At 53.0% G+C, this 17196-nt stretch overlaps 1 protein-coding gene across 1 annotated transcript in view; it reads left to right on the top strand.

Moving 5' to 3' along the window:
- ft (cadherin-related tumor suppressor fat) overlaps positions 1-16931 on the top strand; it is a 552840-nt gene extending 535909 nt beyond the window's left edge. Inside the window, exons 12-14 of the mRNA XM_069307072.1 lie at positions 13-172; positions 1062-1740; positions 13436-16931. Coding sequence (XP_069163173.1) covers positions 13-172; positions 1062-1740; positions 13436-15096 — 2500 coding nt within the window. The 3' untranslated portion in view covers positions 15097-16931. The remainder of the gene's footprint in view (positions 1-12; positions 173-1061; positions 1741-13435) is intronic.
- The last annotated feature ends 265 nt before the right edge of the window (positions 16932-17196 follow it).

Genomic DNA, 17196 nt, shown 5'->3' with positions numbered 1-17196 from the left:
TTGCGTGAGCAGGACGCTGAATTTTAACAACGAGCCGATGTACCTCGGTGGCGTGATGACAGTGGACCCCCTGCAGGAGCGACCGGGCCAGGTGCTGGCAGACGACTTCATCGGGTGCATCCAGACCGTCTCCATCAACGGCAGACCGCTCAACCTCTCTGGTCCCATCCAGGTCAGGGCTCTTCTGCCTCTTCAGTCTCAATAACCCTGGATAACTTTCTCCTCAATACTTCTTGTAAATCGTATGATAAACTAAGTTTATTGTACTTAGGCTAACTTATTATTCAAAGTAGGAATCCTCTCTGGAGAGCATTGATAGTTGTAATTTGATTTTTCTGTCTAGTAAAGTCTAGTTTCCAGAGTGTAGCTGGAGCGTTCGTGGCTAGTGAGGAGGTTAAGGTAACCACACAAATTGTGGAGACGCCTTTCCAACCAACTGGGACTGTGGCAGTAACTCTAAGCACACGAATGTTAGTTTTTAAAAACTTAATACATTCCACTTCTTGCTTGACGGGCTCGCCTGGTCCCTTATTATATATATATAAATATATATAAATATAAATATATATATATATATATATATATATATATATATATATATATATATATATATATATATATATATATATATATATATACATATCTATATTAAAGCATTTAACTTTAGCCTACTTCGGCAAGCCGGTGTTCACGCAGTATCCGAGATCATATCACCTGCTAATTTGGGTGAGGTCAAACCTTCAACTTTGGCCTGACAGACAAAGAGACAGAGATAGCCAGACATTCTCTCATATGGTATACATACTTATATACATTATTATGTTTCGGGAGCAAGTGTTCTCTAATATACATGTAATTAAACATAACAGCATTCTCAAAATTAATAATTTTCTTATGGATTTTTTTTAGAAACATAAATAATATATATATATATATATATATATATATATATATATATATATATATATATATATATATATATATATATATATATATATATATAATTCATATCAAGTTTATATCATATATGCAAATACTTAAATATATATTTTTTGTTTTAGGCCCGGGGTATATCAGATACTTGTGAGCGCGTGGCAGATGTGTGTGTGGGGAGCCCGTGCGGGGAGGGCGCCACCTGCCTCGACCGTTGGTCCACACACATGTGCCGCTGTGCCAACGGTCTGGTGGCCCCAGACTGTGAGGCTTCTCTGCGCCCTGCATCATTCACCCGCGGCTCCTACGTCGAGTTCCTCATCACGGAGCAGCACCGGCGGCGCCAGCTGCTGCCACGGCTCTATCAGCAACATTCCAGGTGGTCGCGGGAGGCCAATATCTACCACGGCCGCGCTCGGCTCCCAAGACAGCTTCCCCCACCTCCACCAAAGAGTCTCTCTTTCAGTTTCCGGACCCGCATGGAGAATGGCCTCTTGCTACACTCTGCCACCAACAATGACTACACGCTGGTCGAAATCCGAAGTGGCTTCCTGCAGTACACTTCCAAACTGGGCGCCAACCAGCCCATCAACATGACCATATCAGATATGTCTGTGAACGATGGAGAATGGCATAACCTGACGCTCCTCGCGGCGCACTCAGCACTCAGACTCATACTAGACGGGAGCATCGTTGGGGATGAGCTCGACCTGCCCTTCATCCACGACTTCCTGGACGCCTACCTCACTTCCCTCACACTGGGCGCTGCGCCACGCTTCTCTGGTCACTTGTCCTACACACTCACGGGTAAGTTCTCTTGTCACTTGTCCTACACACTCACGGGTAAGTTACTGTTACTGTATTCAGCATTGTCGGAATAAGAATTTATCCTCCATACTGTATCACTTCAGAGCACTCCTCGATCAGCCTGTTCTCAGGGCTTATGTTCCCTCATGGAAATCACTTTAAAACTACTACATAATTAGTGCTATTATCTACTCCTTATCCATGGTTATTTTAGGTTTTGTTAAAGCAGTGTATTATTCTCAAACACGTGAAATATGTCATTAAAAACTATTTTAGTGTCTACTATAATTTAACATTAAAGAAAACCTACACTTTAGGGCTTATCAAAGAAAATGACTTACCATAGACTTTTCATAATTTAAACCCTGGATATATAATAATATAGTTTAATAATTTGAAAATATTCTGTGTTTAGGACAAAGGTTCACTCGCCTTTTCACAAGTGGAATATTTTTCGAACTGTAATATGCTTTCAGGCCATCACAAATATCTAGATATCTACCTCTGAGAGAGAGAGGTTGATGCCTCGATCACATTACCTTCAGAGCGAGCTTCCTCGATAGAATTTCTCACAATTGGAAGTGTTTTGATGCAGCTTTCATGAAGTACTTCAGTGTAAAATTAACTTATACTTAATGATACACTGAAGTAGTTCAGTGTATCATTAAGTCATTAGGTTTAACTTAACTACGTTAAACGGCTAAAGCTATGACAGATACAACTTGCTGGAGTCTGATGATGACTAAGATGATTCAGGCACTTGTATAGTATAGTTTTGTAATCTCTTTAATCCCAACAACTTCACTCTGGACATTGGACCGGAATAACGCAATTCTTCACTAAAGAAGTTAGTTATATGTGGCAATTTCTGCACATGTGTACTTGATAACTTTTATAAATACCAGAGTGATGTCAGAGTAAGCCACAGTGATGCCAGATTAAGCCCCAGTGATATCAAATTAAGCCCCAGTGATATCAAATTAAGCCCCAGTGATATCAAATTAAGCCCCAGTGATATCAAATTAAGCCCCAGTGATATCAAATTAAGCCCCAGTGATATCAAATTAAGCCCCAGTGATATCAAATTAAACCACAGTGATGTCAAATGAAGCCCCAGTGATATCAAATTAAGCCCCAGTGATATCAAATTAAACCACAGTGATATCAAATTAAACCACAGTGATGTCAAATGAAGCCACACTGATGTCAGATTGAGCCACAGTGATGTCAGATTAAGCCACAGTGATGTCAGATTAAGCCACACTGATGTCAGATTAAGCCACAGTGATGTCAGATTAAGCCACAGTGATGTCAGATTAAGCCACAGTGATGTCAGATTAAGCCACACTGATGTCAGATTAAGCCACAGTGATGTCAGATTAAGCCACAGTGATGTCAGATTGAGCCACAGTGATGTCAGATTGAGCCACAGTGATGTCAGAGTAAGCCACACTGATGTCAGAGTAAGCCACAGTGATGTCAGAGTAAGCCACAGTGATGTCAGAGTAAGCCACACTGATGTCAGAGTAAGCCACAGCGATGTCAGAGTAAGCCACACTGATGTCAGAGTAAGCCACAGTGATGTCAGAGTAAGCCACACCAAACAGGCAAAACATGAATAGAGAGAAAGGGAAGGAAACAATCAGGAGGAAAGCGCCAAGCCATTACGACTATATAACACTGGGAAGGGGTCAGGATAAGGATTTTGGGATGGGACGGTGGGAAAGGAATGGTGCCCCACCACTTGGACGGTCGGGGATTGAACACCGACCTGCAGGAAGCGAGACCGTCGCTCTACCATCCACCCCAAGTGGTTGGACGAGAGGAAAGAAAGGAAATAATGAGTCGAAGCACTAACCCAGTATGTATATAGTACATGGACGGAGAGGACAGGGGATGGGATACGAGGACAGGATAGGAGCTGGGATACGAGGCCATGATAGGAGCTGGGATATGAGGACAGGATAGGAGCTGGGATACGAGGCCATGATAGGAGCTGGGATACGAGGACATGATAGGAGCTGGGATACGAGGCCATGATAGGAGCTGGGATACGAGGACAGGATAGGAGCTGGGATACGAGGACATGATAGGAGCTGGGATACGAGGACATGATAGGAGCTGGGATACGAGGCCATGATAGGAGCTGGGATACGAGGACAGGATAGGAGCTGGGATACGAGGACAGGATAGGAGCTGGGATACGAGGACGGGATAGGAGCAGGGATACGAGGACTGGATAGGAGCTGGGATACAAGGACAGGATAGGAGCTGGGATACGAGGACAGGATAGGAGCTGGGATACGAGGCCATGATAGGAGCTGGGATATGAGGACAGGATAGGAGCTGGGATACGAGGCCATGATAGGAGCTGGGATACGAGGACAGGATAGGAGCTGGGATACGAGGACAGGATAGGAGCTGGGATACGAGGCCATGATAGGAGCTGGGATACGAGGCCATGATAGGAGCTGGGATACGAGGACATGATAGGAGCTGGGATACGAGGCCATGATAGGAGCTGAGATACGAGGACAGGATAGGAGCTGGGATACGAGGACAGGATAGGAGCTGGGATACGAGGACGGGATAGGAGCAGGGATACGAGGACAGGATAGGAGCTGGGATACAAGGACAGGATAGGAGCTGGGATACGAGGACAGGATAGGAGCTGGGATACGAGGACAGGATAGGAGCTGGGATACGAGGACAGGATAGGAGCTGGGATACGAGGATAGGATAGGAGCTGGGATACGAGGACGGGATAGGAGCTGGGATACGAGGACATGATAGGAGCTGGGATACGAGGACATGATAGGAGCTAGGATACGAGGACATGATAGGAGCTGGGATACGAGGCCATGATAGGAGCTGGGATACGAGGCCATGATAGGAGCTGGGATACGAGGACAGGATAGGAGCTGGGATACGAGGACAGGATAGGAGCTGGGATACGAGGACGGGATAGGAGCAGGGATACGAGGACAGGATAGGAGCTGGGATACAAGGACAGGATAGGAGCTGGGATACGAGGACAGGATAGGAGCTGGGATACGAGGACAGGATAGGAGATGGGATACGAGGACAGGATAGGAGCTGGGATACGAGGCCATGATAGGAGCTGGGATACGAGGACAGGATAGGAGCTGGGATACGAGGACATGATAGGAGCTGGGATACGAGGCCATGATAGGAGCTGGGATACGAGGCCATGATAGGAGCTGGGATACGAGGACAGGATAGGAGCAGGGATACGAGGACAGGATAGGAGCTGGGATACGAGGACAGGACAGGAGCAGGGATACGAGGACAGGATAGGAACTGGGATACGAGGACAGGACAGGAGCAGGGATACGAGGACAGGATAGGAGCAGGGATACGAGGACAGGATAGGAGCTGGGATACGAGGACAGGATAGGAGCTGGGATACGAGGACAGGATAGGAACTGGGATACGAGGACAGGACAGGAGCAGGGATACGAGGACAGGATAGGAGCTGGGATACAAGGACAGGATAGGAGCTGGGATACGAGGACAGGACAGGAGCAGGGATACGAGGACAGGATAGGAACTGGGATACGAGGACAGGACAGGAGCAGGGATACGAGGACAGGATAGGAACTGGGATACGAGGACAGGACAGGAGCAGGGATACGAGGACAGGATAGGAACTGGGATACGAGGACAGGACAGGAGCAGGGATACGAGGACAGGACAGGAGCTGGGATACGAGGACAGGATAGGAGCTGGGATACGAGGACAGGATAGGAGCTGGGATACAAGGCCATGATAGGAGCTGGGATACGAGGACAGGATAGGAGCTGGGATACGAGGACAGGATAGGAGCTGGGATACGAGGACAGGATAGGAGCAGGGATACGAGGACAGGATAGGAGCTGGGATACGAGGACAGGATAGGAGCTGGGATACGAGGACAGGATAGGAGCTGGGATACGAGGACAGGATAGGAACTGGGATACGAGGACAGGACAGGAGCAGGGATACGAGGACAGGATAGGAGCTGGGATACAAGGACAGGATAGGAGCTGGGATACGAGGACAGGACAGGAGCAGGGATACGAGGACAGGATAGGAACTGGGATACGAGGACAGGACAGGAGCAGGGATACGAGGACAGGATAGGAACTGGGATACGAGGACAGGACAGGAGCAGGGATACGAGGACAGGAAAGGAACTGGGATACGAGGACAGGACAGGAGCAGGGATACGAGGACAGGACAGGAGCTGGGATACGAGGACAGGATAGGAGCTGGGATACGAGGACAGGATAGGAGCTGGGATACGAGGCCATGATAGGAGCTGGGATACGAGGACAGGATAGGAGCTGGGATACGAGGACAGGATAGGAGCTGGGATACGAGGACAGGATAGGAGCTGGGATACGAGGACAGGATAGGAGCTGGGATACGAGGACAGGACAGGAGCAGGGATACGAGGACAGGATAGGAGCTGGGATACGAGGACAGGACAGGAGCAGGGATACGAGGACAGGATAGGAACTGGGAAAGGATAATAAAATAGTTTATTATTTTGTTTAATCAGGTGAAAGAAATATTATATAAGTTTAGCAGGTGAAAACGTATTTATTAATCCCCTCCCCCTCTCCCCCCCTCTCCCCCCACCCCTCCCCCTCTCCCCCCATCCCTCCCCCTCTCCCCCCATCCCTCCCCCTCTCCCCCCATCCCTCCCCCTCTCCCCCCATCCCTCCCCCTCTCCCCCCACCCCTCCCCCTCTCCCCCCACCCCTCCCCCTCTCCCCCCACCCCTCCCCCTCTCCCCCCACCCCTCCCCCTCTCCCCCCATCCCTCCCCCTCTCCCCCCATCCCTCCCCTCTCCCCCCCCCCCCCTACACCTCCCCACCTATTCTTCGTGGAATACTTCACAATCCACAGGGAAATAATAAGGGTTATCAGGGTCCCCGTCGACCTGCAGGTCTTCTCTAGGATGCCGCCCACAACAGTTGCCTAGCTCTCAGGTACCTATTTACTGTTAGGTGAATAGGTTCATCAGGTGAAGGGAAACTAATAGAGGAATCAGATAATAGGAAACTTTTTTTTCCCAGCCAGCCCCCGTCCCAGCCACACCCGTCCCAGCCACACCCGTCCCAGCCACACCCGTCCCAGCCACACCCGTCCCAGCCACACCCGTCCCAGCCACACCCGTCCCATCACTCCAGGCCCCCCACCACCGCATCATTCTCCCTGGCCTAACCATACCTCTACGTGGTGCAACGTGGAGCTCGCAGAGTGCGTGCGTGTAGTAGAGGCGCCCCCGCGCGAGTGCGTGCGTGTAGTAGAGGTGCCCCCGCGGGAGTGCGTGCGTGTAGTAGAGGTGCCCCCGCGGGAGTGCGTGCGTGTAGTAGAGGTGCCCCCGCGCGAGTGCGTGCGTGTAGTAGAGGTGCCCCCGCGGGAGTGCGTGCGTGTAGTAGAGGTGCCCCCGCGCGAGTGCGTGCGTGTAGTAGAGGTGCCCCCGCGCGAGTGCGTGCGTGTAGTAGAGGTGCCCCCGCGCGAGTGCGGGAGTGTAGTAGAGACGCCCTCGCGGGAGTGCGTGCGTGTAGTAGAGGCGCCCCCGCGCGAGTGCGGGAGTGTAGTAGAGGCGCCCCCGCGCGAGTGCGGGAGTGTAGTAGAGGCGCCCCCGCGGGAGTGCGTGCGTGTAGTAGAGGCGCCCCCGCGCGAGTGCGGGAGTGTAGTAGAGGCGCCCCCGCGGGAGTGCGTGCGTGTAGTAGAGGCGCCCCCGCGCGAGTGCGTGCGTGTAGTAGAGGCGCCCCCGCGCGAGTGCGGGAGTGTAGTAGAGGCGCCCCCGCGCGAGTGCGTGCATGTAGTAGAGGCGCCCCCGCGCGAGCGCGTGCATGTAGTAGAGGCGCCCCCGCGCGAGTGCGTGCATGTAGTAGAGGCGCCCCCGCGCGAGTGCGTGCGTGTAGTAGAGGCGCCCCCGCGCGAGTGGGTGAGTGTGGTAGAGGCGCCCCTGCGCGAGTGCGTGAGTGTGATAGAGGCGCCCCCGCGCGAGTGCGTGAGTGTGGTAGAGGCGCCCCCGCGCGAGTGCGGGAGTATAGTAGAGGCGCCCCCGCGCGAGTGCGTAAGTGTGGTAGAGGCGCCCCCGCGCGAGTGCGTAAGTGTGGTAGAGGCGCCCCCGCGCGAGTGCGGGAGTATAGTAGAGGCGCCCCCGCGCGAGTGCGTGAGTGTGGTAAAGGTGCCCCCGCGCGAGTGCGTAAGTGTGGTAGAGGCGCCCCCGCGCGAGTGCGTAAGTGTGGTAGAGGTGCCCCCGCGGGAGTGCGTGAGTGTGGTAAAGGTGCCCCCGCGCGAGTGCGTAAGTGTGGTAGAGGCGCCCCCGCGTGAGTGCGTGAGTGTGGTAGAGGTGCCCCCGCGCGAGTGCGTAAGTGTGGTAGAGGCGCCCCCGCGCGAGTGCGTGAGTGTGGTAGAGGCGCCCCCGCGGGAGTGCGTAAGTGTGGTAAAGGTGCCCCCGCGCGAGTGCGTGAGTGTGGTAGAGGCGCCCCCGCGTGAGTGCGTAAGTGTGGTAGAGGTGCCCCCGCGGGAGTGCGTGAGTGTGGTAAAGGTGCCCCCGCGCGAGTGCGTGAGTGTGGTAGAGGCGCCCCCGCGCGAGTGCGGGAGTATAGTAGAGGCGCCCCCGCGCGAGTGCGTGAGTGTGGTAGAGGCGCCCCCGCGCGAGTGCGTGAGTGTGGTAGAGGCGCCCCCGCGCGAGTGCGTGAGTGTGGTAGAGGCGCCCCCGTGCGAGTGCGTGAGTGTGGTAAAGGTGCCCCCGCGCGAGTGCGTGAGTGTGGTAGAGGCGCCCCCGCGGGAGTGCGTGAGTGTGGTAGAGGCGCCCCCGCGCGAGTGCGGGAGTATAGTAGAGGCGCCCCCGCGGGAGTGCGTGAGTGTGGTAGAGGCGTCCCCGCGGGAGTGCGTGAGTGTGGTAGAGGCGCCCCCGCGCGAGTGCGTGAGTGTGGTAGAGGCGCCCCCGTGCGAGTGCGTGAGTGTGGTAAAGGTGCCCCCGCGCGAGTGCGATCTTGTCTGTGGGGCTGTTGGATCTTGTCTGTGGGGCTGTTGGGTTTTGTCTGTGGGGCTGTTCGATCTTGTCTGTGGGGCTGTTGGATCTTGTCTGTGGGGCTGTTGGGTCTTGTCTGTGGGGCTGTTGGATCTTGTTTATGGGGCTGTTGGATCTTGTCTGTGGGGCTGTTGGATCTTGTTTGTGGGGCTGTTGGGTCTTGTCTGTGGAGCTATTGGGTCTTGTCTGTGGGGCTGTTGGATCTTGTTTGTGGGGCTGTTGGATCTTGTCTGTGGGGCTGTTGGATCTTGTCTGTGTGGCTGTTGGGTCTTGTCTGTGGGGCTGTTGGGTCTTGTCTGTGGGGCTGTTGGATCTTGTCTGTGGGGCTGTTGGATCTTGTCTGTGAGGCTGTTGTATCTTGTCTGTGGGGCTGTTGGATCTTGTCTGTGGGGCTGTTGGATCTTGTTTGTGGGGCTGTTGGGTCTTGTCTGTGGGGCTGTTGGGTCTTGTCTGTGGGGCTGTTGGATCTTGTCTGTGGGGCTGTTGGATCTTGTCTGTGGGGCTGTTGGATCTTGTCTGTGGGGCTGTTGGATCTTGTCTGTGGGGCTGTTGGGTCTTGTCTGTGGGGCTGTTGGGTCTTGTCTGTGGGGCTGTTGGATCTTGTCTGTGGGGCTGTTGGGTCTTGTCTGTGGGGCTGTTGGGTCTTGTGTGTGGGGCTGTTGGGTCTTGTCTGTGGGGCTGTTGGATCTTGTCTGTGGGGCTGTTGGATCTTGTCTGTGGGGCTGTTGGATCTTGTTTGTGGGGCTGTTGGATCTTGTCTGTGGGGCCGTTGGGTCTTGTTTGTGGGGCTGTTGGATCTTGTCTGTGGGGCTGTTGGGTCTTGTTTGTGGGTCTGTTGGATCTTGTCTGTGGGGCTGTTGGATCTTGTCTGTGGGGCTGTTGGCTCTTGTCTGTGGGGCTGTTGGATCTTGTCTGTGGGGCTGTTGGATCTTGTCTGTGGGGCTGTTGGGTTTTGTCTGTGGGGCTGTTCGATCTTGTCTGTGGGGCTGTTGGATCTTGTCTGTGGGGCTGTTGGGTCTTGTCTGTGGGGCTGTTGGATCTTGTCTGTGGGGCTGTTGGATCTTGTCTGTGGGGCTGTTGGGTCTTGTCTGTGGGGCTGTTGGGTCTTGTCTGTGGGGCTGTTGGATCTTGTCTGTGGGGCTGTTGGATCTTGTCTGTGAGGCTGTTGTATCTTGTCTGTGGGGCTGTTGGATCTTGTCTGTGGGGCTGTTGGATCTTGTTTGTGGGGCTGTTGGGTCTTGTCTGTGGGGCTGTTGGGTCTTGTCTGTGGGGCTGTTGGATCTTGTCTGTGGGGCTGTTGGATCTTGTCTGTGGGGCTGTTGGATCTTGTCTGTGGGGCTGTTGGATCTTGTCTGTGGGGCTGTTGGGTCTTGTCTGTGGGGCTGTTGGATCTTGTCTGTGGGGCTGTTGGATCTTGTCTGTGAGGCTGTTGTATCTTGTCTGTGGGGCTGTTGGATCTTGTCTGTGGGGCTGTTGGATCTTGTTTGTGGGGCTGTTGGGTCTTGTCTGTGGGGCTGTTGGGTCTTGTCTGTGGGGCTGTTGGGTCTTGTCTGTGGGGCTGTTGGGTCTTGTCTGTGGGGCTGTTGGGTCTTGTCTGTGGGGCTGTTGGATCTTGTCTGTGGGGCTGTTGGGTCTTGTCTGTGGGGCTGTTGGGTCTTGTCTGTGGGGCTGTTGGGTCTTGTCTGTGGGGCTGTTGGATCTTGTCTGTGGGGCTGTTGGGTCTTGTCTGTGGGGCTGTTGGATCTTGTCTGTGGGGCTGTTGGATCTTGTCTGTGAGGCTGTTGTATCTTGTCTGTGGGGCTGTTGGATCTTGTCTGTGGGGCTGTTGGATCTTGTCTGTGGGGCTGTTGGATCTTGTCTGTGGGGCTGTTGGATCTTGTCTGTGGGGCTGTTGGGTCTTGTCTGTGGGGCTGTTGGATCTTGTCTGTGGGGCTGTTGGATCTTGTCTGTGGGGCTGTTGGGTCTTGTCTGTGGGGCTGTTGGGTCTTGTCTGTGGGGCTGTTGGATCTTGTCTGTGGGATGTGTAGCATAGTGTAGTGTAGCATTTGATTAACGGAGTGGTACGTTATCATAAGGGGGGCGGGGGCCCCCTGGGGTGGCGACGGGGGCCCCCAGGGGTGGCGACGGGGGCCCCCAGGGGTGGCGACGGGGGCCCCCAGGGGAGGCGACGGGGGCCCCCAGGGGTGGCGACGGGGGCCCCCAGGGGTGGCGACGGGGGCCCCCAGGGGTGGCGACGGGGGCCCCCAGGGGTGGCGACGGGGGCCCCCAGGGGTGGCGACGGGGGCCCCCAGGGGTGGCGACGGGGGCCCCCAGGGGTGGCGACGGGGGCCCCCAGGGGTGGCGACGGGGGCCCCCAGGGGTGGCGACGGGGGCCCCCAGGGGTGGCGACGGGTGCCCCCAGGGGTGGCAACGGGGGCCCCCAGGGGTGGCGACGGGGGCCCCCAGGGGTGGCGACGGGGGCCCCCAGGGGTGGCGACGGGGGCCCCCAGGGGTGGCGACGGGGGCCCCCAGGGGTGGCGACGGGGGCCCCCAGGGGTGGCGGCGGGGGCCCTCAGGGGTGGCGACGGGGGCCCCCAGGGGTGGCGACGGGGGCCCCCAGGGGACAAGAGCACCACCAAAACGGGCCCGGAATCCTGCTCCAGAGGCCCCCCACCCCCCCACCCCCGGCAGCTTGACAGCACTTAATGAGCCTTGCTCACTCACTTCAGAGGAGCCAAGCTCACTATTCTCACTCATCCGCGCTATTGATTCATGGCGGATGTCGAGGCTGCGTCAGCGGAGAGGTCCGCCGTCAGCGTCGCCGTCATTAGCGCTCGTCTCCGGCGTCCGCGACATGTCGCTAAGATTGATGTGTTCGCTTTTATCAGGTTTGCAGTTTTTACCTCAACTGGCGAGCGTGAGGAGATCTGTGTTCCTTAAGGCGGTGGGGCACCGGCCTCCCGTTTGGCTAGCGTCGTGGACGAGACGTACGACGAGGCGAGACGAGACGCTCCCGTCTCGTAGCTAAGAGACGGGAGCGCCCATCTTGGACTGTCTACCAGAGACGGGAGCGCCCATCTTGGATTGTCTATCAGAGACGGGAGCGCCCATCTTGGACTGTCTACCAGAGACGGGAGCGCCCATCTTGGATTGTCTATCAGAGACGGGAGCGCCCATCTTGGACTGTCTACCAGAGACGGGAGCGCCCATCTTGGACTGTCTACCAGAGACGGGAGCGCCCATCTTGGATTGTCTATCAGAGACGGGAGCGCCCATCTTGGACTGTCTGCCAGAGACGGGAGCGCCCATCTTGGACTGTCTATCAGAGACGGGAGCGACCATCTTGGACTGTCTACCAGAGACGGGAGCGCCCATCTTGGACTGTCTATCAGAGACGGGAGCGCCCATCTTGGACTGTCTACCAGAGACGGGAGCGCCCATCTTGGACTGTCTACCAGAGACGGGAGCGCCCATCTTGGACTGTCTACCAGAGACGGGAGCGCCCATCTTGGACTGTCTACCAGAGACGGGAGCGCCCATCTTGGACTGTCTACCAGAGACGGGAGCGCCCATCTTGGACTGTCTACCAGAGACGGGAGCGCCCATCTTGGACTGTCTACGAGGCTAATGATAACGGTTGTATGGGTTTTATCAAGGCGGCGACGCCACAACAACCTAGGCGCTCATTTGGGGCCCAAAAGGTTTAGTTATATCATTCCAGAGCGATTCTGTGGCCGCTGTCTTGACAAGGGGGGGGGGGGACCCCTGACAGCTGAGTGGACAGCGCTTCGAATTCGTAGTCCTGAGGTTCAGGGTTCGATCCCCCGTGGAGGTGGAAACAAATGGATAGAGTTTCTTTCACCCCTGATGGCCCTGTTCACCTAGCAGTGAACATTGCATTGCACATTGTTGGTACATCTTATGACCAACCCCCACAATGGTTAACCAGAGTGGAGAAAATCTCATAAGTAATGTACTTAAGTCCAGTAACGGACGTGGCTCACATAAGTCCAGTAACGGACATGGCTCACATAAGTCCAGTAATGTACGGGGCTCACATAAGTCCAGTAATATACGGGGCTCACATAAGTCCAGTAATGTACGGTGCTCACATAAGTCCATTAATGTACAGGGCTCACATAAGTCCAGTAATGTACGGTGCTCACAAAAGTCCAGTAACGGACGTGGCTCACATAAGTCCAGTAATGTACGGGGCTCACATAAGTCCTGTAATGGACGTGGCTCACATAAGTCCAGTAATGTACATATCTTTCACAAGTCCAACATTGTTGGTGGCGTTCATGAGTCCAACAATATACTTGGCGAACGTAAGTCCAAGAATGTACTTCTGTTGCTCTACTTTCATTTAAATTGCTTGACAACATTTTGTCCCAATAAGTTCTATGTCTGTATATTTGAAAATATTAACATTGTAAACTGGTATTTGTCTAATTATAAATCTAATTTTCAGACCCTAGGTAGTTGTCTAATTATAAATCTAATTTTCAGACCCTAGGTAGTTGTCTAATTATAAATCTAATTTTCTGCCCCAAGGTATTAAGAAAGCCAGATGTGCATAAAACTGTAAAGTAACTTTGAGCAGCCTCGGCTCCGTATGATTGTCTAACAGCGAATTCCTTTGTATTCTGAACAGGTTTCGTGGGGTGTATGTCGACGTTCAGTGTGGATGGTGAGGTTCAACCGCTCAACGCAACCGGTTCGCTGTTGGACGCTGTCGCCCGCGGGGTGTCGCTGGTGTCCGAGTGCACAGCTGCTGACCTGGGCACCGCCACCGCCACTGACCCGCTCTCCATTGGCATCACGCTCGTCATTGTGTTCTTCGTGCTGCTGCTGGTGGCCATTCTCGTCTCGTTCATCGTGTACCGGGTCAGGCGCCAGCGACGGGAGAAAGGTGGAGTGCACGTCAAGCAGAATGGCTCTGCTCTTCTCGCTAACACTTCGTCCGATTCTGGGAGGTCGCCGCAGGATTCAGGCTACGTGGAGAATGCCGAGATGACGGATGACGTTCTTCGGTCGCACCTTTCTCAGGAACTGGCTACGAAAAAATACAAGGAACGGGAGCATGAACGACCACAGCGACCCGATATTATCGAACGTGAGGTGATGAACAAGTCGCCTGGCGTTCCTCTCAGAGTGGACGAGTCACAGCTGCAGGAGAGAGACACCATGGCCGGTCTGGGCCACATGCCTGACTCCGAGGCGCCTGAGCATTACGACCTAGAGAACGCCTCATCCATCGCGCCCTCTGACATCGACATCGTCTACCACTACAAGGGGTACAGAGACGGCAATGTCCGCAAGTACAAGACCAACCCCCATGTGCCCGGGTATCACAAGCACAATCATCGACACTCGCCTCATAATTTCCCCAATACCCCTCACCGTGAGAGTCCCCGTAACCTCATGCGACAGAGTCCAAACCCAGTTGCCCCGAGAGAGTCTCCCTCAGTCCTGAAGATGCAGTCAACGCCTCTGGCGCGCCTCTCACCTTCGTCAGAATTGTCTCAACAAACGCCACGCATTCTCACATTGCAGGACATCAGCGGTAAGCCTCTGCAGACGGCACTTCTTGCCACTTCACAAGGGCCAGGTGTAAAAGATGTCATGTCCACCAGTGAAAGATCTCTAAATTCACCTGTTTCACACTTGTCCCAGTCGTCTGGGTCAATGCACGCATCTTCACAGTCAACAAAGAAGAAGAAACATGACAGCAGTCTGGGCCTGACACCTGAAGAGATTGAGCGCCTCAACACGAGGCCAAGAAACTCATCTCTGGTATCAACGCTGGATGCTGTGTCTTCTTCCAGCGAAGACAATCAGCGTAAAGACAAACTGGCAGAGCTCATCGAAACCAACACAGAGCTTTTAGAGCCACCAGACTCTTCCACCGATGAATCTGGAAATGATTCATTCACCTGCTCCGAGTTTGAATATGAAAACAACTACGAGAAGGTGACGCGAGACTTTGGCCCAGGGAACATGATCTTCAGCAAGCTAGCGGAGGTAGACAACGAGAACGAGCATGACAACGAGTCCGCGAAGAATTACGATGGCTTTGATTCTTTTCGAGGCTCGCTCAGCACATTGGTGGCGTCAGACGACGACCTGAGCAACATGAGCTCGTACAAGCCACCCAACGGCTCCACGTTCGGCTGGGATTACCTGCTCAACTGGGGCCCCAACTTCGAGAGCCTAGTTGGCGTGTTCAAGGACATAGCCGAACTACCGGACAACACCTCCAACGGTCGAGTGAGCGCTCGGGGTACCCCCAAGCCCAACGAGGAGTACGTATAGCGGTAGCTAGGGCTGAGCGAGGACAATACTTAGCAGCCGCCAAAGCCTATAATTTATAAGCATAGAAGAAGCAGCCCAACGCCCCGCGAGTCGCGTGTGTACTGCCACGACGCTGTGGAGCAGATGACACTTATCCTTGAAGGAGAGACTATAGCGTGGGGCACGGTGGAGAGGGCTGACGTGGCTCACAAAGCAGCCACGAGAGACTCCTACTCGAGGAGCATATCGTCACATGACTTTTGCACATGTGACTGGCATTATATCTCGTGAAGGTGTTTGCAAACTACGCTTCTAGGTCTACTCAAATGTGGCTCGACGACTGTGTTCGGACAGTTGCCGAGGGCGACTGTGTTCGGACAGTTGGCGAGGACGCTGTGTAATATAATGAATACATTTCTACCCCCTCCCCCCCCAGGGCCCCCTTTCCCCCCGCCATTTGTGAGAGAAACACTGAGGGCAGTTGGCAGGCCTGACGGTGAAGTGATTGCATCTCTATTACAAAGCTTGAAAAACAATTGCAGCTTGAAAACAATTTTGTGCAACTAGAATGGCCAATGGTAGCATCATAACATACTCATTTTCATATCTTTTAATAAGCATCATGTCTCAGTGGCCAAGTGGTAAATTAAGTGCCGAAGTTTATGAACTTTTTGACCTGGTACTCGAGTTCAAGTTGCCAAAACTGAACAAATGTTCGCATATAATAGATGATTTTCTGGTTCAGAGTTGCCAAATGTTGAAGTGCCTTGTGCTCTTTGATTCATAGAAAATATTGTGAATTCTCAGAGGCCAAACTTATGTAATTAAAATGTTCTTGTTTAAGTTTTTTTTCCTCTTATATATTTGCTATGCATTTAAAAAGAACTCGTATGTGTCTGCAATTGGATCATATGAACCACAACAATGGCCAAATCCTCATCCCTCGGCGTTTACTGAACCAAGGTGCATTTCCACTACTATAATCAAAGACAGGGGTTACCGCGAGGCAGCGCCCCAGAGCTGAAGTAAATAAGGGGATGAGCAACCTTGAGTTAGAAGTTACGGTCTTGTCCTAGGTCTTTCCCCCCTTCACACACTCATATAGCTATTTATAAATCATAGTGTGTAAGTCATGCTGATGCTGTCTGCTCAAGGTAATCTGAACCTCCGTTGCCATGGTGACCTCTCAAGCGGACCCCTAGCGGGTTTTGCAGTTAATAAATAAATTTAAATTATCTTCTGATTGAGGGATTTTCATATTTTTACCTTTATTTAAAAAAAAATTGATTCAATTTTCCTTGATGTATTGCTGTTATTATCAGGCTAACTCAAAATATAATTAGTGATGGAATCACTTGTGTGCAAAAATCAGTTTCACGTCTAAATTTGTAAAGATTCGTTTCTTATTTCTTGGTAAGAAAAAATTAACTCCTTAAATTGGTATTTTATGAATGCTGAGCAAAGAAAACTAGACCATACCAACTCTCTGCAAAGGACCCAGTTTTGTACTATAATGGGGTTGTGGTACGGCTCCTGTACATTATCATCTTCGTGTATATATATGTGTGACTGACCGCCTTGTACAGTGCATTCTTACGTAAGTCAAGCCACGTGGTGTGTGCCAAATTGGTTGTTATTGTTTTTATTGGTATGAATGATGTGCGAGATGTGCTCTGGCCACTTGTGATGTGCACAGTGTTGTGCCCTGACAACTTGTGATGTGCACAGTACTGTGCTCTGGCAACTTGTTACGTGCACAGTACTGTGCTCGGGCAGCTTGTGATGTGCACAGTACTGTGTTCTGGTAAATTGTGATTTATGTATAAAGTCATATTGTAATAAACATCTGTAATGCACATGTGTTATTACTTGACCTCTTCTAGAGGGTCTGAGGTCCAAGAGCTTCCTGGTGGGTGCTGGGAACCTTAAGAGTGGGTGGTGGGGGCACCTGCTTGATGGGGGCACCTGCTTGATTGAGTACTGCTCAGTACTCACTTCCCCCTTCAGAGCAGGAGAGATTGCTGAAATAGAGGGAATACAGAGAACATATACGGCACGCATAGACGCGATAAAGCACCAAAATTATTGGGATCGTTTCAAAGCTCTCCAAATGTACTCTAG

This window comes from Procambarus clarkii, chromosome 59 (assembly GCF_040958095.1).
Source record: "Procambarus clarkii isolate CNS0578487 chromosome 59, FALCON_Pclarkii_2.0, whole genome shotgun sequence".
Lineage (NCBI taxonomy): Eukaryota > Metazoa > Arthropoda > Malacostraca > Decapoda > Cambaridae > Procambarus > Procambarus clarkii.
The sequence above is the reverse complement of the archived record's forward strand: the minus strand, read 5'-3'. Positions and strand labels throughout refer to the sequence as shown.